Here is a 23,159-nt window from a genome sequence, read left to right as displayed (position 1 = left end):
CTGTAAAAAAAAAAAAAAAAGGAAAAAAAGAAAACAAGAACTTTCATCGATTAGTTTCAAGGTGATACTAACTTGAAATACAAGCATTTATCAAATAAAAACAAAAAGGAATATGAAAAGCTTTTCGTTAATTACTTCTCCCGTGTGTGAAGTCCTAGTCTCAATTTTTCTTTTTCTTTTTTTGATGAACAAAAAAGGGTAGGTGAGCGACCAACATAGTAATTATATCTGAGCGTAACCATAATAGCATCTTACTCACTGGGTTCGACGCTCTATTGGGGTGCAGGGTACCACGATGAGCCATAACTTCTAAACCCCACGAGGGACACTAGTGAACCTTGAGCTGTTGAGGGAGACAATCCAAGTGAGTCTAGTCTATATTCGGACTTGAATCTTGAATCTCACACTCTGCGCATCTTGTACTTTACCCAAAACCACTAGACTACACACTCGGTGGTTGAAATCCTAGCCTCATGGATTTGCTTTCTCAGCAAACCAAACGTTTTAAAAAATTCTTTTGAAAATTAGTAACATCATTATCTGATTTTGCATGAACCTTTTTAACGCTAACTTGCGGTTTTCACTGTTTTGAAAATCACAAATTGACCTAACAAGCTAATGAAGGAAAAAAAACATGAACTTTACTACAAGGTAAAAACTTAAGTATTTGTTAGCTTTCCCAAAAAAATTCAAAAATATAATTGAATTGAATTTAAATGTCATTCAAAAAAACTAATATTGTTTGTGCTTCATTAATAAATAGAAACATAAGTTTAAATTTAATTGGTGAATTTAATGTATTAATTAGACCTAAAAATACATACCTAAGTTATACACTTACTATAAAATACTTACAAACTAACATGACAATTGTGATTGGTATCACATACATATAATAAATAATCTTTTTAACTATTTTGTCTTGTATTTTACAATCGACATCTCAATTCGTAATCTAATGTAGTAAAATTTGCAAAACCCTTAACATTGGTATCTTTCACTTATCAAATAAAACAGAAGGAAATAAGTGAATAACAAAAGCTTAATGTCGTTGCTCTTCTTCTGCTGTGTCCGAAATCCTAGCCTCATGGCTTTGCTTTCTCAGCAACTTAAACATTTCTTTTACTTCTTTTAAGCATCAGTGACATCATTTTTTACTTATTCATCAATAATTGACCTTAATATTACTGCAGTAGACTTGTTAAATGATAGGAGTTAACTCGTGTGTGTTTATATTAAATAGTAAAAGTTAGATAGATCATATAAATATTAAAATTTGTCATTTATGCCCCTTATTAAATGGTAGAACATGATCATTGTCTTAGAGTAATTAATGTGACCAAATTACAAACTCAAGTCTATCAAATGAGTCAACCCTTTATAAGCCCCTAATTACTGTATATATTAACATTGTGATTTTGATGCTTCTGTTTCCTTTTATTTGCCAAGATTCGAACCTGGCTTGTCTGTAATTTAGCCTTATGCCACTGCAATAAATCCAAAGCCACATTTGACATTTTGATTATTGTTTTCTTATTGTGTTTTGACAAATGTGATCAACTATTTCACCGGGAACTCATTAAATGGTACTCCTTCCGTCCTATTTTGTTTGTCCTATTTAAAAAGTCAAATTTTTTAAGGGAACATCATTTATTGTCTTGTCTACCTTTTAAAAATGTATAAGTTTCCAAAACTACTCTTAAATAAATTTATCAAAAAATTGAATAAGTAAATTAATAGGGGTATAATAGGAACATTAGTAAATTAATGACTTTTATTTTTAGAAATAGGACAATATTTTGGGACATCCTAAAATGGAATAGAGGACAAACAAAGTTACAATATTTTGATATTTGCTTATTTTTTTCATTTTTATTAGTTACAATGAGGGAGGGGAGGTCTAAACCCGGCTAGGATGGCTCCGAAAAAGCATTAAAAAATGCTATAGTTATCTTCTATAGTTATCTTTAACTCTTAAGCAAAAGAAAAAAGAAATGGAACAAGATGCAAGTTCCATTTGCTGAGATTTTGTAGAATTTTTCTAGAGAGGGAAAGCAATATATTTTTACATTGTAGTTATAAGAATGGTTCACTTTCTCTGGAAGTGGCAAATGTTAGTCACATTTTTGCCAATAATATAAACTTTAGATGGTACTATTCACCTAAACTAATCAATGCTCTTCATAGAAATACTTCAGCTTATAAAATTCAAAAGCTAAATGAATCTCTTTAATGTTGTGCTTGAATAAGCTTATTTTTATTGATTTATTTTATTAAAAACAAACTAAATTAAATTATAGTTGTATTTATTTAAAAAAAAAAGTCAACAAATTGTATCTAATACTTTTTGTATTACAACATTTGGATGATTTTGTGAAACAATTTATGCTTTTTAGATGCGAATTATAAGATGCGTACAATAGGAATTATTATTCAAATAAGACTGTCAATATTAATTACTCAAACTCCCACTATTTTTTTGAAATTTGTTTTTTTTCATGTGTACTCTACTCTATAAAGTATAAATTCACACTCAAGAGGACACTAAGAGTGCGTTTGGGAAGCGCGTTTTGCGCTTCCCAAACGCGTTTGCGTTTCTGGAAAATTTTTTTTTTTTTTTTTTCCAGCGAATGAACAGTAAAAGTACTGTTCATGTACTGTGCGGGAGACAAATTTTACTGTTCATACACTGTTCACGCACTGTTCATGGGACCCGCAATCACTTTATTCAGAAAAAAATATTAAAAATGGGTCCCACGGTACTATTTACACATTTAAAAATTATTTTGCTACAGTGTTTTTCAGTTTTCAGTTTCAGTTTTCAGTTTTCAGCTGTATCCAAACGGACCCTAAAGCAGCGTTTGGAAAGCGGCTGCGTTTTGGTGTCTGCGTTTTCAACTCTCTTTCTTTTCTATTTTTTTTTACTGAGAAGCGCTCCATCACGTCTGTCAGTGGGTCCCATGCACTATGGGACCCACTACCTCTTGACTAGCAAAATAAGTTGTGGACAGTGCTTTCCAGTGGGTCCCGTACACTATTCACAAGACCCACAAATCTCTTTTTTACACAAACTTTTATTAAAAATGGGTCCCATGACATTATTTACACATTTAAAAATTATTTTGCTACAGTATTTTCAGTTTTCAGCAAAATAAGTGGTATCTAAACATACACTAAGTGAACGTTTGGATATAGCTGAAATTTTTTTCAGCTGCATCTAGCATTTGTCAGTGGGTTCTGTACACTGTTTACGGGACCCACAAACTTCTTTTTTTAACAAAACTTTTATTAAAAATGGATCCCACGACACTATTCACACATTTGAAATTTATTTTGTTACAGTATTTTCAGTTTTCAATAATAAATGGTATCTAAATAGACCCTAATTGTAGATGTCATTTACCACCTAATCCTTAAATGGATACTTATAGAGTGAAGTGATATTTTCCTTATCCGGGCACGGGTACATCCCCTCTCTCTTTCGTAGCTTAAGTGATATTGTTTTACATTCTACTTATAACGACTTTCCTTTACAAAGAAAACCAGGTTTAAATTTTCTTCTCCATTATTGTAATTATCATTTATAGAAAAACAAATATGTAATAGTTACTAGTAAATCAGTTTTTTTTTTTTTGAAAATCAAGTAAATAAGTTATTACATACCATTCATTCTTAATTGAAATAAAATCAAAGTCCCATAAAAAAAAAAAAATCAAAGTAATAGTTTGTAGTTAGCTTAACTAGTAAAATATCTTGTCATCCTCAGATAACAGTTCTAGGATTTAATCCCAACCCACACTAAAACCCAGTTAGTATCTTGACTAAAAAAAAAAAAATCATAATGGAATAAATATCATAAGTTGAAATCCAAAGGAACGAAACATCTAGACAATGAAATAGTGCTCGACAATTAGTGGCTTAATAATAAAAAATGGTCCATTTGGTTGGAGATTTCTAATATTGTTGTTTAAAATGATGTGAAAACTGTGGTTTAAAAAGTGTTATGAAAACACATGTTTACAGTATTCATAAAGCAAAAATTGTATTTAGTACCATATATGTTTCAAATAACATGTTTCAGTGTATGAAAAAACATAAATGTATATTTGAAAAAGAAAGCTTTATGTGTTATCTAATCAAGTGGCCCCATGTTTATCAAAATATTTACAAAAGTTTCATTGAGCAATATTGTTTGAAATCAAAAAATAGTAAGAAGAGTTTTCCAAATTTAGTGTTTAAACATCTTAAAATGAGTAACATAACTCAAACACTCTTATTAAATGCATTATTTTTTTTAAGAATCACAATTTTCAATGTTTAACACTGAAAACTATTGTTTGAAATCACATATCAAACAGGACCAGATTTACTCGTAATTCATGATTTGTTCTTTTCACATGATTTTCCTCTCAAACATCTAGGTCGTGTGTTACCATTTTTCATAGTAAAGGTCAAAAAGAAGAAGAAGTAGAGATTGACCAATATTATGGAGCCACGTGGCAATATCTCCCCACACCCATGGCCTCCTTTTTCATTTTGCAATAAAGCCTAGGTGGACAAGAGGAGGACGAGGTTTTATCGCATTTTTCTCTTCTCTTCTCTTCTCGCTTCCTTCCTTTCTTTTCTTCCCCCCTTTTCTCTCTCTCTCTCCCTCCCAAATCAGAATCCACACAAACGCACACAGACACGAAAAAAATAGGAGAGAGAGAGAGAGAGAGAGAGCTGGAAATACAGAGCTTATTATTACAGCTATAATATACCATTTCTTATTACATCTCAACACTAATTAAATTATCTCTCTTTCTCTCTAAAAACCCTAATTTGGGGTCCATGAGGTGGTGGATACCGTAGATCTCAGAGACTTCGAATCTCTGAAACCCCCCCAAAACAAAAACGACACCGTATTGAAAGGCTTAAGGCAATAGCAATGGGGACGGAGCTAGGGCAACAAACGGTGGAGTTCTCGGCGCTGGTGAGCCGAGCGGCGGAGGACTCCTTCGTAGCCCTAAAGGAGCTGGTGGAGAAGGAGAAGGAGAAGTCTCAGTCGCTGTTGTTGTCGTCTTCGACATCGACGTCGACGTCGTCGTCGTCTTCGGGCGAAGCTTCGCAGCTGGATACGGAGAGGAAGATCAACTTGCTCAAGTACATCGTCAAAACCCAGCAGCGCATGCTCCGCCTCAACGTTCTCGCCAAGTGGTGCCAACAGGTTCTGAAAGTTTGTTCCTTTTGTTTGAGAATGTCCAAATTCTTTGGATTTAGTTCGTTCTATTGAGGAAATTTTGGGTTTTTTTTTGTTTTTTTTTTTTGTTTTTTTGGGTTATTGGTTTTGGGGTTGAATTAGTTGTTTTAACTGAATCTGAAGTTTTTTTTTTCATTGGTTGGTGGAAGGAGAAACAAAGAGAATTTGAAATTTTGGATTTTTGTGTGTGTGGGTGTATTGGTTTTAGTGACAAATTTTTATGAATTTCTGGTTTATTTGTGTTGGGGTTGAATTAGTTGGATTTGGGGTTGGGGGAGGAATGTGAAATTTGGTGTTTTTTTTTTTTTTTTTTTTTTTTTTTTTTTATTGGGTTTGGATTGGTTATTTTTTGAAAAATGTGATTTTTTTGGGTGGTTTAATTGGATTTGGATTTGGGTTTTATTTTATTTTATTTATTTGGTTGATGAGGAAGTGGAGGAGGAGCAGAGAGAGTGTGAAATTTGGTGTTTTGCAGCTGAAAGGGTTGTGAATGTTTGATTTCATGGCCAGTTGGGTTTGAGGGTTTTTTGAACTTTGGGATAATTTGAGTCTGGTTGAATTGCATTGATTCTGTAAGAGAATGTGACTTTTGGGTGGTTTTGATTGGAATAAGTGTTCCTTTTCTTCCAGAGGAAGAATTGAAAAGAAAAGAGAATTGCTAAAACTACTGTCTTTTGGACCTGGATGGGTTGCGAATGTTTGATTTGGTGGTGAATTAGGGTTGAGGGTTTATGAATTTTAGGATAATTGAGGATGTAATTTAATTTAGCTCAATCTTTAAGAGACTGTGACTTGGCATGGTTTAATTTTATTTTGAAATGGTTGCTGAGAAGTGGAGTAAATTCAAAAAAAGCAAAGAAAATTGTGTTTTGGACTCAGCCAAGTTGTGGGTTTCGGTTTAGTGAAAAATCAGTGTTGAAGAGTTATTTGTTTAGGCTAATTTGGGTTGTGGTTTAGTCGGATTGCTATATCTTTGGTTGCTGAGAAGTAGAAAGAAATGTAAGTTTGGGAAGGGTGTTTCATTAAGTTGCTCAATAGGGTGACTTACCAATAAAATGAAAAAAAGTAGCTCAATAGGGTTAAATTTTATGAATTTAGGTTATTAACCAATTAGGGTTGGAGATTCATTAATTTTGGCTAATATCTGTTTTAACTTTATTTTTTTATAAACAAATAGTGAAATTGGGTGGTTCAATTGGATTTGCCATTTTTTTCATTGCTGCAGAACATGAAGGAACTGATAGAAATGGGAGTTTAGGTTTCTCTATTGATGCATTGGATTCATTGGCTCAAGTAGGTCAATTTGGTTGAGCCTATGCTTGCAAAATATGTGACTTTTATTTGGATAATGTAAGTTTAATTGATGTTTTGGGTTTTATGCTTGGACGGTTTAGTGGGATTTGACTTAAAGGCCAATCAGGTTAAATTATGTGGACTTTGATAATTTAAATGAATTTTGTTTGGAAAATGTAATTTTTTCTGTCTTTTAGCCTCTAATTAGGTTAAGAATATGTGAATTTAGGTTCTTTTGTTAAATGCATGTTTTTAAATATGTCAATTTTCAAGATTTTAATTAATTACTTCTTTTTTTGAAAAATTTGAATTTAGGTTGCATGTTGGGGTTTTCAACCTCTACTATTTGTGAATCTGTCTCAGTAGCCAGCTAGGCTAAAAAATAATAATAAATTCAGTTCAGTTTTATCAGTTGACTTTAACTACTCAAATGTACATTTTCAGCTTAAATTCGTTATACTTGCTTGAAGCCATCAACTTTTTAATTGTTGAGAAAATGAATAACAAGTGTTGTTCTTTTGAACTCGGTTCACTTGCACTTCTCAAATTAGTGATGGGTTTAGTTTTTATTTTGGAAAGTGATTAACCTACGATGTTTCATTGATGTTTTAAGTGGATAGAATTTTCTTCTCCAGTTGGTTGTTAAGAATGGAGGAAAATGAACAAATATATGAAGTTTTGAATTCAACCTTTTTAGTTATTTTGGTTGAAAAAACTTCATTTGCTCCCATTCTTTATTTCTATAGAATTACAGATATTTAAAGAGATGTTATACAATTTTTTAAATGCATTTTCTTTTTCGTGCATCTGGCCTACTCTGCAGGTTCCTTTGATACAGTACTGTCAGCAACTTGGATCCACACTATCAAGTCATGATACATGTTTCACCCAAGCTGCAGATTCACTGTTTTTCATGCATGAGGGGCTACAGCAAGCTCGTGCTCCTGTCTATGATGTGCCTTCTGCTATAGAAGTCCTCCTTACAGGGACTTATGAGCGCTTACCAAAATGTATAGAGAACGTGGGTATTCAGAGCACATTAACTGAGGATCAGCAAAAGCCAGCTTTGAAAAAGTTGGACACGCTTGTGCGGTCTAAATTACTTGAAGTTTCACTGCCAAAAGAAATTTCTGAGGTAAAAGTTTCTGATGGCACTGCACTGCTTCGTGTAGATGGGGAATTTAAGGTTTTAGTTACGCTTGGTTACCGAGGACATCTATCAATGTGGAGGATATTACATTTGGAACTGCTGGTTGGTGAGAGAAGTGGGCTTGTGAAGCTGGAGGAATTACGACGGCATGCTCTTGGAGATGACCTAGAGCGTAGAATGGCTGCAGCAGAAAACCCATTTATAACATTATATACAGTTCTCCATGAGCTTTGCGTTGCACTTGTCATGGATACTGTCATAAGGCAAGTACAAGCTCTTCGACAAGGAAGGTGGAAAGATGCAATTCGATTTGAGCTCATATCTGATGGTAGTACAGGTCATGGAGGGAGTGCTGGTTCCACACAATTGAATCCAGACGGAGAAGCTGATTCATCTGGTCTCCGAACACCTGGATTAAAAGTTTTATACTGGTTAGATTTTGATAAGAACTCCGGGACATCTGACTCAGGATCATGTCCATTTATTAAAATTGAGCCAGGACCAGATCTGCACATAAAGTGTCTTCATAGCACATTTGTTATAGATCCATTAACTGGGAAGGAGGCAGAATTTTCTCTTGACCAAAGTTGCATTGATGTTGAGAAGTTGCTACTAAGAGCTATATGTTGTAATAGGTATACTCGTTTGCTTGAAATTCAGAAAGAGCTGGGGAAAAATGTGCAGATCTGCCGAGTGGTAGGTGATGTTGTCCTTCAGTCACACTTGGAAGAACCTGATATTGACTATAGAAAGGTCAGTTGACTTTTATTATGGAATCATTGCTCATGTGTTGAAGTTTCTCATTTGGCAGAATGCCATGCGCCTTTTATTGTTTCAAATCTGTTGAGATTGTTGACTTGTTTGTAAATGAAAGTATTGCATGGTATCTCTTATGTGTTTGCAGAAGATGGTTTTGTACCAGGAAAATTCTATCATGGATCTTTCATTTATTTGTCTTTGTTCCTTTACTGTTGTCAGGAGTCTATTTCTTCTTTCTCATGCATTTTCTCTCTAGAGCTTATGAGCTTTCCTTTTGTTTTTCTGTTTTTAAAGGGATGAATCTCCTGAACTTGATTTTGTTTTATTTGAATTTCTGTCTGCAGAAGGACAATAAGTCTGGCACTAGGGATTATGAGGGGCAGGAAGTATTACGTGTTCGTGCCTATGGCTCATCTTTCTTTACCCTTGGAATTAATATAAGGTATCCTCTACCCATACAACTATAGTGACCTTCTATGTTTTCCTATATTGACATCAGTTTAATTTGGGGCTAACTTGGTCTGCAACATAATAAAAGCTTTATTATTTTGATTGATAAAATGAAGGAGAACTGTACTCACAATTAAAATTGATTTGGCTAGGCATTACAAAAGAAAAGCTATTGAAAAATTTTCATGGATTCTTTTTCCTTTTCCTACTCCTTTTAAAATAGTCATCTGTTTCATAGGAAAAAAGTGAAGAAACAAAAGCAAACACAATAGTCCCTTCTAAATTGTACTTTGTGGTGTTTCAGGACACAATTTCATCATTTTCTGTAGAATATCTAAGTGTTCGTGTCTTGTAGGAATGGTCGCTTTCTCCTTCAGTCATCCCGGAATATTCTTGAACCTTCAGTATTGACAGAATGTGAAGAAGCTTTGAACCAAGGAAGCATGACTGCAGCTGAGGTTTTCATAAGCTTGAGAAGCAAAAGTACTCTGCATTTATTTGCATCTATTGGCAGGTTTTTAGGCCTTGAGGTAAATGTTTGTTCTTTTTTGCTTTCTCTTGAAGAAGAAAAGCGATCAGTAATTATACATACCACCAGCTTCATAGATAATGTGTATTAAAAAAAAAAACTTACGACTTCAATTTGTATCCTTTAAGGTTGTATAATTTGGTTCTTGCAGGTATATGAGCAAGGTTTTGCTGCAGTTAAAGTACCCAAGAACATTGGGAATGGTTCATCTATGTTGCTGATGGGGTTTCCAGACTGTGGGAGCTCATATTTTCTGTTGATGTTACTTGATAAGGATTTTAAACCCCTGTTTAAGTTGTTAGAGACTCAGCAAGATCCATCTGGAAAAGCCCATTCTTTTAATGACCTAAATAATGTGATGCGTATAAAGAATATTGATATTGGCCAGATGCAGATGCTTGAAGATGAAATGAATTTGAGCCTACTTGACTTGGGAAAACGACATTCCTTTCTGCCTAGTGCAGGAGGTCCTAATCAGACTTCTGAACATGGTATTCTTTCTGATATTGGTCTTGAGAGTTCTATGCAGCTTGCAGAGTGTCCTTCTTCTAGTTTTTCATCTGTTGTTGATGAGGTGTTTGAACTTGAGAAAGGGTCATCTGTGCCTCCATTCTCTGTTCAGAATCTCTCCTCATCGTACAACACATCTCCTGCTTCTCATTTTGGCTCTGCTCCAATGAATCTTCATAGTTTAAAAGCTGGAACCCCTTCTCCTAAGTGGGAGGGAGGTATGCAGATATCACAGATCAATAATGTTGCAAAAGTTTCGAGTATGGCAACTCATTATAATGGATCTTTGTATTCATCGGGCAATTTGAAGGGCCCTGTACAGTCCAATTCAGTTGGTTCACTATCTTCTGTCACAGGAAGGAGTGCAACTGTGAAAAAGCTATCAGCATCGAAGTCTGAGCAGGATTTGGCTTCACTTAGATCTCCACATTCAGTTGAGGCCACAACAGATGAAGATCAGCTCAGATTGCTAAATGATACTTCAAAGGATTCAGTGTATGGGAGTCGGTCAGCTCGACTATTATCTCCTTCCCGAACCACTGGCCCTCGAATGCCTGTGCCAGGTGCAAAACCTAATGGACTTAGAAGTTCACCTACCGGGCCTCTAGCTGGATCTTTCAGAGTTGCTGGATCAAGTTCATGTACTACAACTCCCGTATGTAAGATTCCTTCTCCGTGTTTATCTACATTAAGTTGGGCTATATACTCTTCTTTTTTTTTTTTTTTACCTCCCAGTTCAGTTCTACTCTTTAGATATCAATGTTTGACTAGAGATTGGTCTCGTTTCAGCCCATACACCAGAACCTGCAATTTGTCAAAGTCCTAGTCAAGATGTTTCCAAGCATGATAAAAATCCTCGAAAGCGTATGGTTTCAGATATTTTGAGTTCAATTCCATCACTTCAAGGTCTCGAAGAAAATACAGGATTTTATAAGAGAAGGAAAATCTCGGAGTCCACTCATTCTCAACAGCCTTCATCTCAGGCACTTTTATCAATAGAGATGGTTGCTAAAAGTGAAGGATATAGCTATGGGAATCTTATAGCTGAAGCAAATAAAGGCAATGTGCCTTCCGGCATTTATGTTTCAGCTCTGCTTCAAGTGGTCAGACACTGTTCACTCTCTATCAAGCATGCCAGACTGACTAGCCAGATGGAGACACTAGAGATCCCTTATGTTGAAGAGGTGGGGTTAAGAAATGCATCCTCGAACATATGGTTCCGGCTTCCATTTGCTAGAGGTGACTCATGGCAACACATTTGCTTGCGGCTTGGCAGACCCGGAAGCATGCATTGGGACGTCAAAATAAATGATCAGCACTTCAGGGATTTATGGGAGCTTCAGAAAGGAAGCAGTAGTACACCATGGGGTTCTGGCGTTCGCATAGCCAATACATCTGATATCGATTCACATATTCGATATGATCCAGATGGTGTTGTTCTGAGTTATCAATCTGTTGAGGCTGACAGTATAAAGAAGTTGGTGGCTGATATCCGAAGGCTCTCTAATGCAAGAATGTTTGCCCTTGGCATGCGGAAACTCCTTGGAGTAAGAGCAGATGAGAAGCCAGAAGAGTGCAGTGCAAACTCTGATGTTAAAACACCAGTTGGAGCCAAATGTGCTCTTGAGACAGCTGATAAGTTGTCAGAGCAGATGAGAAGGGCATTTAGAATTGAGGCAGTTGGACTAATGAGCTTGTGGTTTAGTTTTGGTTCAGGTGTTCTAGCTCGCTTTGTTGTTGAGTGGGAATCAGGTAAAGAGGGTTGCACAATGCATGTTTCTCCCGACCAACTTTGGCCACATACAAAGGTTTGTTCAATTTTACTTAACTGTGTATTGCTTTGTCTTTTTTCTTTAAGTTCTTTTATTTTTTTGGGGGGTCAAAGGGGGCGGGCGCCCCCCGTGGGGGGTGGCGGGGGGGTGGGGGAGGCTGGGGATCAGAAAGTGGTGTGAATAATTTCCTTATCCTTTTGGGATTAATCTAGAGTTGAATTTGTGCTTCACATACACTCTGCGTTGTGCTGGCTTTTATGCCTGTATCTGGCCTAGTCTTTTCTCTACTGTAGCATGTTTAATTCTTTTTTTCCCCCTTTTGCTTTCTTCACACTCCTCCTTATGTATATAAATCAAAAAATTTTTCAGCTTGCACCCTTTCCAGAAAATTTCATGATCAAGAACAATGCAACCATGCTTTCATGGAATTTCAGAAATGGATTTATGTTATATGCCAGTGTTGTTATTTAGTGCAGTAAATCCTGTGAAATATCAAGATGTTTTGTGCAAGATTATCTTTTTTCCTTTAATTCCTAATACTTTAATATTTGTGTTTATTATTGAAAATAAGATATGTAGCTCTTCCCCCATCCCACAAAAAAAAAAATGCAAAATTTTCCTGTGAATTTATATATGAAACCTTTTATTTATTTATTATTATTATTTTTTTAATAAGTATATGAAGCCTTTTCTGTTCTGTACAGTTTCTGGAAGATTTCATAAATGGAGCTGAAGTTGCATCACTTTTGGACTGCATTCGCCTCACTACAGGGCCCTTGCATGCTCTTTCAGGTGCAACTCGACCGGCACGAGCTGGTCCTGTTCCAGGGGTCCCTGGGGTAGCTTTCCCAAAACAGCCAGGGTACATAACATCTCCAGGTCTCTTGCCTGGCAGTTCAACAACAAATGTTAGTCAGGCTACCTCTGTTCCTCCAGGGAACCCAACTCCATCTTCAGCTACAGGTCCTCCTCCCAATCACAGCCTTCATGGAGCGCCAATGTTAAATGCTGCTGGGCGTGGTGGCCCAGGCATTGTTCCAAGCTCTCTGTTGCCTATTGATGTCTCAGTTGTGCTACGTGGTCCTTACTGGATACGAATCATATATCGTAAGCACTTTGCGGTTGACATGCGCTGCTTTGCTGGAGATCAGGTGTGGTTGCAACCGGCAACACCGCCGAAGGGGGGCTCTGCAGTTGGAGGGTCATTGCCATGTCCACAGTTTCGCCCTTTTATTATGGAGCATGTTGCCCAAGAACTCAATTGTTTAGATCCTAATTTTGCCAGTACTCAACAGATGGCTGGGCTAGCAAATTCAAATGGTCAAAACCCAAGTACAGTTGCTCAGTTGTCTGCTGCCAATGGAAACCGAGTTAACCTCCCTAGTTCTGCTGCAATGTCTAGGGCAGGAAACCAAGTAGCTGGTATAAACCGTGTGGGAAATGCTCTAGGAACTTCAAATTTAGCTGTTATGGGCTCTGGAGTGGCTTTACGTAGATCCCCAGGCACAAGTGTCCCTGCACATCTGCGAGGTGAACTGAATACTGCCATTATTGGTCTTGGGGATGATGGAGGGTATGGAGGTGGTTGGGTTCCTCTGGTTGCACTAAAGAAGGTTCTAAGAGGTATACTCAAGTACCTTGGAGTGCTATGGCTATTTGCCCAGCTACCAAATCTTTTGAAAGAGATCCTAGGATCAATTTTGAAAGACAATGAAGGTGCACTTCTGAATTTGGACCAGGAGCAGCCTGCCTTGCGCTTCTTTGTAGGGTAAGATAGTTTCCTGTTTGTTTTGGCTGTTTCTGTTCACATCTTAAAAACGTTCCTTTTTCTACGTTTTGTTTCTCCTTTTGTTATTTAGAGAATGGTGCCCATGATCTTACATGGTGTGCTTTGCAAATTACTTAGTTTCAATTTCTTCGTATTATCATTGATGATATCAAAATGAAAGCACAGATGTGCGTGCAATAACTAAGTAGTGGAATTCACAAATTGGGCTTTTTAAGATGGAACATTAACGGGTTTATAAAAAATGGGAAGATTAAAAGATTTATGGCTGTAATGTAAGGATACAGCTTCTTATATCGTTAGGAGTTTAGGATGTAGCATCCCCATTTATGGCTTAACGTCAAATCTCTTGGCATGAGGATTCTATAGTGTTGAGACGTGGATAGTTTGTTTGTTGATCTGCACATGGTTGGCTCTGGAACATTTAGGACATAGATTATTGTTCTCTAGGCCATATCATGCGGAGATCTGTTGAAATTGACACTACTCAACTTGAAAAATGTTTAAACATACTTTTAGTGGATTTATTTATAAATTCCAGTTTTCTCCTCACAAATTCCACCGTGTTCTGTGTCAATTTTCTGATGTATGGATGTAAAACTTTTTTACAAGACACCTTCTCCATCAGAATTGAGATAGTTGATCTACTGTTTTATTATTATTCAACTTCTCATATGTAGTTGTTACCCTCAAATTCATAATTGTAGCTTGATCCCCACCCTTTTTGGTTGTTTTTGAATTGATTGCTTGGACCTCATGCACACTTTACTTCTGTTGGCAATTTGAGGTGTTAAAGCCATGAATTAGAAAAATGAAAATTCTTGAAAGCTTCTGTTCTCATAAGTTGTTGCATTGTATAAGGGAATGGAAGCACTCTAATGCTGCTTGGATAATGTAGAAAGTTAATTGCTTATTCCTTGCGCATTGCATATGATTCCTAAATCTGATTGCACGCCTTTCTGCAGGGGCTATGTATTTGCTGTAAGTGTCCATAGAGTTCAACTTCTTCTTCAAGTCCTCAGTGTGAAGCGCTTCCACCATCATCAACAGCAGCAACAACAACAGCAGCCAAACTCCGCTGCTGCACAGGAAGAACTTACTCAACCTGAAATTAGTGAGATATGTGACTACTTTAGCCGTCGTGTTGCATCAGAGCCATATGATGCTTCACGTGTTGCTTCATTCATTACTCTTCTCACCTTACCCATATCAATTCTAAGAGAATTCTTGAAATTAATAGCATGGAAAAAAGGATTAGCCCAGGTACAAGGTGGAGACTTAGCCCCTGCGCAGAAACCACGTATTGAATTATGTCTTGAAAATCACACAGGGTTGAGTACGGAAGAGAACTCTGAGAACTCATCTGTAGCGAAAAGCAATATCCATTATGATCGGCCCCATAATTCTGTTGATTTTGCTCTCACTGTTGTTCTGGATCCTGCACACATACCTCACATAAATGCTGCTGGTGGTGCTGCTTGGTTGCCCTACTGTGTTTCTGTTAGGTTAAGATTTTCATTTGGAGAAAACCAGAATGTGTCTTTTCTTGGTATGGAAGGAAGCCATGGAGGCCGAGCTTGCTGGTTCCGTGTTGATGACTGGGAGAAATGTAGAGTGGGGGTGGCTCGAGCTGTGGAGGTTAATGGATCTTCGACAGCAGATGTTAGTCAAGGTAGATTGAGAATAGTTGCAGATAGTGTGCAAAGAACACTGCATAAGTTCCTTCAAGGGTTAAGGGATGGTGGTGGGGTTACTGCAAGCTCTGGGTCAACGTGATTAATTGGCACCCTGTCAGTAGCAATATATGGTTCTGAAATATTGGTATTTGCCAGCGAGTCTCTTGGGGGTCTTGTATAGATATGTCATGGAATGTGCTTTCTTCTATTCTTAGGTAATGCAATTGAGTCGATGGAGGGAGTTGCAGTGATGGGTGAATAGAGTCCGGGTAAAACGTGATTAAAGATGTTTGAATGATGAACTCACAGAGCTCGCAGGCGGGGGGGAGATTGACAGAGCTGACTTAGACCTCTCATAAGTAGGGCGGATGATGTTTTTGGACGTAGATCATCTGATAATTAGGGTGTAAAATGTTTTTGAAGATTAGTATATTTTATCATTGGTAACATAATTTTGGGGCAGTGGTTTTTCCTTGTACAGGTCACACTAGACAAATTAGATACGAACTTTGTAAAAAATTTGTTTCAGCTGGAGTTGTATACCCCTATGGGACACTTTTAAGGATGCTCATTTTCTCTAAAAGCGATTCAAGGATAATTAACCTGTGATTACAATTTTAGTCAAGGACTTCATTGTGGACTTCTAGAGTCCTCGTTGGCAAAAAAGTTCAAACCTAAGACGCCTTTACTCGGTGGTCTACCTCAACTAGAAAATCCATCAAATCTTACTTTAAGACTTGTAGTGTATTGTAGGAGAATGATTTTTATAATATATATATATATATACACACACACACACACACACACACGGGTGAGAACTTGTTCACTTTCTCAACGTTGTGGCGTGCCAAAAGCACTGAATGAAATATTGGTTATGGAAATGATCAGTGTAAGGAAAAATGTGATCAAGTTCATTATAAAAACCAAATTGCAGTAAGCAGTATATAAGGATCTAGGTAACATATGCCTTGATGGGTTTTGATATATTTCAATATTTTTCATCGAGAATTTTCTTCCATGTCATCCTTTCAAATTGTTAGGTGGCAGTTCAAAAGATTTACTTGTAATCCATTTAATAATCACACGATTTATTTAATAATTAGTAATGGATTTCAGATGCACTCTTAAGAAAGACACTGACAACAGAAACCTTTCAACTACGCAAATATTAATGTATTTACACCCTCAAATATTAATGTATTTACACCCTTCAGTCCTCTCAACATTGCTCTTTATGCTCAAAGCTGGCTTTAGCTTGCCAAGTAGTTAGGTTGAGCCACACCTGAAATGAACGAAAAGAAGCATAATTAATTCATACAAAAGTTCTTAGCAAATACTAAAACAATAACTATAGCAAGTTTTAGTCATTGATGGGTGTACGTGTGCATGTGTATAATGGAACTATCTGAAGGTATTAAGGGAACTATAAGACACTACTGATTCATGTCAGCAGTCATTGGCCTGTGGGTTGACTAGCACTTCCTGCCTCTCTCCAAAAGGAGGGAGGTTCAATAGTTCTAGGTCATCAGCCCATGGCCTTCGATTCGGGGATACAATTGTATTGTAATCTCCACCCCAAAGATAGTATGTTGGAAATTTTAGATAAGCATGCAATCACATGATTTTGCCTTCATATCTAACCATTCACTGGCACAGGCGAACAATTAGTGTCTATATCATATATAATGGTTGCTCAAACATTTACTGCCCATAAGGCACAAATAGTCCCAATTTGAGCACTATAACATTCAGTTACAAAGCATTTATTTTGGGTAAGAAGACCTAACAAAACTGTAACTATATAGAAATTCATTGTTTAAAAGTACACCTGACCATGAGCAGTCAGAAAGACGAATAAGTGAAACCAAAATATGAGTCACATAGCATTCAAGACTACCTTCACTCATACACGGTAAAATGAGTCTCCCTGAGGACTGTCAGCATGAAGACTATCTGCTAGTGCCATAATATGCTGCATTAGGTTTGACAAACCTGTTGCCTACTCTGTGTACTTCCCTCCAGCTTAGACTGACATGTTCACCATCCCAACAAATGCAATAATATAAAATGGAAATACAGTGATGAACAAACAGCAATGCTAAGCCAGTAAATATTTTTTGGTTAGGCTCTATATGAAATTATATGCAAAACAAAAGCCCGCTAGGAAAATTCCTTGAAGAGAATTCCTAAGACGTGCATAGTCAAGAGAAAATACTAGAAGAACAGCATACAAGAAGTTAATTTCACATGACCAGCAAACTAAAAATATTCCATATCTGCATCACTGTCGTCAAAGTCAAAAAGCAAGTGTCAGGCCTCAAACGGAAATCAACATAGGTCTATAGTAACATTTGCAAGAAGAATGAAAAAGCAGAGCTGGACATCATTTCACTTTTCATACAATTCAATATGGACTGAATCTCTTCCCATCTTGGATGCTTCTTATCTGCAGCCACAAAATCATGAAAAACTCCATCAATAACCACACTGCTGCAACCAGCAGTCTTCTTTACTCCCCTCCTTTCCATGTGTTCCCTAATCTTGTCTGAACAACTCCATCTTCCCCAGGTAGAATATATGTTGGACAACAAAACATATCCACCTGGTTCTTCAGGTTCTAACTTTAGTAGCTCTCTCAAAGCTCTCTCTGCAAGTTCCATGTTTCCATGAGCTCTACAAGCACCCACAATTGATCCCCATATGGATCGACTTGGTTTCATTGGCATGTTGTCAACCACTTCTTCTGCTTCAGCCAGCCTCCCTGATCGCGCATAAAGATCCACCAAACACCCATAATGCTCGATTCCTGGTTCAATACAATATTTTTCCTTCATGCTATTGAATATTTTGATCCCTTCATCCACAAGTCCACTATGACTGCAAGCAGTAAGAATAGCAACAAAAGTCACATTATTTGGCATTACATCCCCTTGCATCTCAGAGAATAATTCAAGAGCTTTGCTTCCATAACCATGGAATGCAAATCCGGTAATCATGGTAGTCCATACATTAACATCCTTTTTGGTTAGCCCCCTGAAAACCATGAAAGCTATTTCAATACTCCCACACTTGCAGTACATGTCTATTAATGCTGAACCCAAAAACGCATCTACTTTCATCTGCATCCTAACCACCCGGCTGTGTATCAATTTCCCTTGGTCCAGTCCTCCTATTTCTGCTGCAGCATGGACCAAGATTGCCATTGTGACATTGTCAGGCATAACATTATTTACAACCATGCTGCTGAATAAACTCATCACCATCATATAGTCACCCTTCTGGGAATAGCCAGAAATTAAAGAATTCCAAGAAAAAAGATTCCTCCTAGGCATTTGATCGAAAAAAGTGTGGGCAAGGTCCAATTCCCCAACCTTGGCATATCCTGCAATCATGGTGTTCCATGAAATGGTATCCTTTTCCACTAAAGCATCAAAAATTCTTTGAGCAAACTCCAATTTCTTGCATTTGATGTACATATCAAGTAGAGCATTGCCCAAGATCAAATTTGAAGAACTATTGGACTTCCTCTGCTCAATCCATGCATGAACAGACTTCCCCAATTTTGCATTTCCTAGCTGCCCACAAGACACAAGAAGACCTAGAATAGTAAAGTCATCAGGTTCAAGACCTGAAACCAACATTTCACGAAATAGTTCCAGTGCTTGTAAACTGTATCCCCTTTTAGCATAACCAACAATCATAATATTAAATGAGACAGCATCTAATACAGGCATATGCTGGAACACCTGATATGCAAGCCCCAAAAGTCCATTCTCCAAATACATTTTGATCAGGGAGTTTTGCAGATAACCATAAGACAACAAACCCAACACAACAGCATGACAGTGGATCTGTTTTACTTCTAATATACATTGGGAGGCTTGTAGCAGGTAAAGCAGAGTGTGTTTATCTGGGTATATACCTGACTGGAGCATTGAATTATAGAGAGCAAATGACTGATTCGTCAAGAACGATAAGGCATTGATCATGGTGTTGTAAATGTAGAGATTTGGATGTGGAGTATAATTGTTGAAAAGGAGGAGGGCCATGTCTAGATTTTCAGGATGTGAGATTGCTGAGTATAAGAGGAGCCTGCTCATGGGAAATGTTTGCCCAATGAGATTGGTCCTCATCATCTGGCCCAATATCTGCTTGAAATGATCCCTTATGCAACATTTCTCAAGCAGAATAAGGGTAGGGTGATTGAGTTCAAGTGATACAGTTGGATCCCAGTTGATCCGGGTGTTTGAAGATGAACTAAGAAAGCGAATACCTCGGCCACACCGATGCATAAATAAACATTCAGTGAATACTAAAAAGCTCTATATGTGCTGGGAACAGAATAGTTTTGTTTTATATTCAAAATAGTCTAAAAATATCACCTTTTGTTTTCGGATCAATTGTGAAAATATAGCAGTGTTGACTATTACAAATAACTTTTTCTACAATAATGACCATATTTCTATCAACATGAAATTTTTATTTGGATCAAATGGAAAGCAATCATGCAGATTGTAGTCCCCAGCTTTAAAATGACCAATAATATCTTTAATATTGAAATTGTCACCACCTAAAAATCCAAAAGAGCATACTTTTTCTCCATGACCCTGAAGAGCTCCATTTAATCAGCCACTTTCACTTCCTTGTTGAAACTTCAAGGTTAAAAGTCTGCACGTTAATACAATGCACATAGCTTTCTCAATTCTCAGGAACCCATCCTCGTGCTTGAGATGAAAACATGCAGAGCTCCACAATGAACAGTAAAAATGCTCATTACAATCTGATAGGAAAAATCAATTTCAAAAGGCAGCGGAAATCATTTCTGACCCCAGGGCCATATTGGGTATCAAAACGGTTGGTCAATGAATACCAACTAAGAAATCCAATTTTAAATATGCATTGAAGGCTTCTCCCAATTCTACATGGGTTATTACCATTTTTTTCAAAACGGTTTTCCCATCAAACACAAACTATGCAGAATGCTCGCATAACATGAATGGTGTACACAGACATTCTATAGAAATCATTGTACATTGCTCCATTTTAAAGCATCTAAACAGACAATCCTATCAAATTCACACACAAAATCTGATTTCAGCTGTAGCTTCAAGAATTTTGACAAAAGTCTCTAATTCTACATGTTCTAAAAAAATTCTTGATCTTTTCCCAGTAGAATTCACATCAGGGTCCCCAAAACATACATTCCCAGAATTTCAATTAACATACATTAATAATGATAATTTCTTGTCTTCTCTAAAACAAAAACAGCATCTTTAATTCTGTAAAACTTAAATACAGTATCAAGCTAATGTAACCAAGAAATAATATTAAACCCCCAATAATAATTCACCACCACATATGCATTATACTAAGTGTAGAAAAATTCTTTTTTCATCAAAAAACTTGTACTATTAAACTTTTAAAGAAATGGGTTAGCTGAAAAATCAAAGTGAAAGTATGATCAAACTCAAATGCTAAGAAATTATACCAAATTCGAGCTCAAACATAAGCACATGGTTTCAATGGAAAGAGAGGGGAAAAAAAAAAGAAGAAAAAAGAAAGTAAAACTTACCAATTGATACTGAAATGTGTGAAAGAAGAATAATGATCAAAGCCCTAAAATTTCAATAAGGGCTTAGATTATCTTGTAAAGAGGAATAAAGATCAAAACCCTAGCTGTGCTAGAAAAAGCCCTAAAATTTCGAGAGAGTCGGGTCTAACTATTCTGATTGGGTTGGGTTTCCATTTTGGGCTGAACTGAATCACGTTATTAGATCCAACGGATGGCCCAGCTGATTATCTTACTCTTTGTTTTTTTAAATAGATATTCCAATCTTTAGCTCATATATACACTTCTTCTCAAAAAAAGAGGAAGAAGCTGCTCATATATACGCTTCTTTTAAAGTTTCATTTAATCTAGATATAATTGTATTTTGAACCAATGAGCTTAGAAAGAAAGACTAAAAACTTTTGAAGAGATTAACGAGACACCTAGTGTTCAGTTGGGAACAATTTATCTAACTTTATGTTGAGAATTTTTTGCTAAAAAATATGCTAAAGTATATCTATACTTCAACAAAGTGAAAAAAACAAGTTAGGTTTTAAAAAACCATACATGAAAGTTAAAAGATGGGCAAATAAACTCAAGCCAAACGGATACTTAGGCTCCATATCATAATTTGCATAATATATATTTTATAAAGGTTTAGAAGTGTAAATATTTCATTTTTATTTTATTTTATATAATTAGTGATAAAAATGGGAGAGAGATGATTTGAACCTTGAATGTGTCTATTGGAAAAAAAAAAAAAAATCAATTGAGCTACAAGGTTCTTGGTGAAGTGTATATCCTATTGATCTTATAGAATTACCATATTGTAATGACATCTTATAAATTAAATGATAAAAAAAGGCCCAATATTTGCTAAAATCTAAGAGTTTATCTTTCCTCTCTATGGACTTAAGCTATTTTGAGAATTGGGGTAATCTATTATGAATTAATATCCTTTTGTGGTGGGTTTATAAGCCTATGAAACTTTTAATCCATTTCTTCTTCCAACTAATTAAAAAATGACAAAAAGAAAAGATAGGGATAAAAAGGTAATGGCAAATTAAATTTAAGCCATAGTTGTCAAAATGTGAATCTTACTAATTTTTTTTTTCATTTTTATGTATTTTGTATCATACAATACAAAAAATTATATAAAATTTATGAAAAAAATTATAAATATACATATTTAATGGTATATTTATTATAATATTGGAACATATCTAACTAATGACTATTTTAATTAACATACGATACGATATGATTCATACGATATATACCTATGTATTGTATTATTCATGCGTACTTACAATATGAAATTATTTGAATACAATACAATATGTACCACATATTTTATGACACTGACAACTATATTTAAACCTACAAATTAACAGTGATTTTAAATTAAACATTAAAGTTCAAAAACATTTCCACTCCAATCACAAACTCATTTCTAGTGATATTATTAATATTAACTATTAAATTAACCATATGTTTGGAAGTTTTGAGAGAAAGGAGAGTAGAGGGAAGTAGAGGGAAGGAGAGTAGTGGAGAGGAGAGTAGAGGAGAGGAGAGGAGAGTAGAGAGGAATGGTTATCCTCCACCTTGTTTGGATGTTTTTAAAATTAAGTAAGAGGGAGGGGAATAATTAGTCTTTTCATTTGTAATTTTGTTAATATAGTAAGGGTAAATTTGATAATTCATTTGGTCAACCATTTGTATGCTCCATTCTCCCTCCAAATCTCTCTAATTTGGGGGAATTAAAAATGAGGGGTTGGAAGTAGTTCAAACCCCTCCAAACCCCTCTCCCTCCTTCCTTAAAAAACATCCAAACAAGGTATTTAAATTACTCTCCCTCCCTCTACTCTACTCCCCCTCCTTCCCCAACATCCAAACATAGCATAAAAGATGCCAGACTGATTATTTCAACACATATGTTTAATATATATGAACATTATTAATCCAAGTCAAATGGCGTCATTTTGTTTTACATTATTCCATTAATAGCTTCACATGTAATGAGTTTATATAGAATTGAAATATAGTTGAAAACAATAAGATTAATTATGGAAAAAAAACTTTGAGGCTAACTTTAAAGTATAGATCAAAGGACAAAGTTTAGCTATAAGATTGGTTGTAGCCTTAGGTTACAACCTTACTCAATATATTTTTTATTGGAGGTGAATTTTGAAAAATTCACCATTGGATTATATCTTCTTTTTATATCCTCCATACTTACAAATATTTTAGAAAATTAAAGATCAATAGTTATGTCATCAATAAATTGTTTAAACTGAAAGTTTTTATAGTTTAAAATTATGCATAAAATATAAGCTTATAGATTATATAGTAAATAATATATGATTAATACAAAATTTGACATGTGTATTAAGAGCGTAAAGAACATGTACTTTAATGATTAGATTTTCAAAATATGTAATAATGTT

At 35.9% G+C, this 23,159-nt stretch overlaps 2 protein-coding genes and 1 long non-coding RNA gene across 3 annotated transcripts; 1 reads left to right on the top strand and 2 right to left on the bottom strand.

Annotated features, from left to right (window-relative positions):
- The first annotated feature begins 4,586 nt into the window (after positions 1–4,586).
- On the top strand, positions 4,587–15,784 carry LOC115980100 (mediator of RNA polymerase II transcription subunit 14). Its single transcript, XM_031102369.1, has 8 exons — positions 4,587–5,206; positions 7,356–8,435; positions 8,786–8,883; positions 9,247–9,421; positions 9,572–10,589; positions 10,720–11,738; positions 12,407–13,470; positions 14,454–15,784. Exons 1-8 carry the CDS (start codon positions 4,928–4,930, stop codon positions 15,262–15,264), a joined length of 5,544 nt encoding a protein of 1,847 aa, XP_030958229.1. The 5' UTR covers positions 4,587–4,927; the 3' UTR covers positions 15,265–15,784.
- Positions 15,785–16,235: 451 nt separating this feature from the next.
- Positions 16,236–19,844, bottom strand: LOC115980099. Its single transcript, XR_004089334.1, has 3 exons — positions 19,757–19,844; positions 17,062–17,192; positions 16,236–16,446 (listed from the first exon to the last, which is right to left on the bottom strand). It is a non-coding gene; the product is annotated as an uncharacterized LOC115980099 (long non-coding RNA).
- LOC115980097 (pentatricopeptide repeat-containing protein At3g04750, mitochondrial) lies at positions 17,247–19,759 on the bottom strand. Its single transcript, XM_031102367.1, has one exon. The coding sequence runs from the start codon at positions 19,454–19,456 to the stop codon at positions 17,504–17,506; it is 1,953 nt and encodes a 650-aa protein (XP_030958227.1). The 5' UTR covers positions 19,457–19,759; the 3' UTR covers positions 17,247–17,503.
- Positions 19,845–23,159: the final 3,315 nt, after the last annotated feature.

This window comes from Quercus lobata, chromosome 3 (assembly GCF_001633185.2).
Source record: "Quercus lobata isolate SW786 chromosome 3, ValleyOak3.0 Primary Assembly, whole genome shotgun sequence".
Lineage (NCBI taxonomy): Eukaryota > Viridiplantae > Streptophyta > Magnoliopsida > Fagales > Fagaceae > Quercus > Quercus lobata.
Note: the sequence above shows the minus strand (reverse complement) of the source record. Positions and strands in the feature narration are given on the sequence as shown.

Excerpts from the sequence above, each read along its gene's own strand:
- LOC115980100 (XM_031102369.1), top strand. The coding sequence starts at position 4,928 with ATGGGGACGGAGCTAGGGCAACAAACGGTGGAGTTCTCGGCGCTGGTG. Across the intron at positions 8,436-8,785 it reads CTGATATTGACTATAGAAAG|AAGGACAATAAGTCTGGCAC; the intron begins GTCAGTTGACTT and ends TTCTGTCTGCAG. Across the intron at positions 13,471-14,453 it reads GCCTTGCGCTTCTTTGTAGG|GGGCTATGTATTTGCTGTAA; the intron begins GTAAGATAGTTT and ends GCCTTTCTGCAG.
- LOC115980097 (XM_031102367.1), bottom strand. The coding sequence starts at position 19,456 with ATGCATCGGTGTGGCCGAGGTATTCGCTTTCTTAGTTCATCTTCAAAC.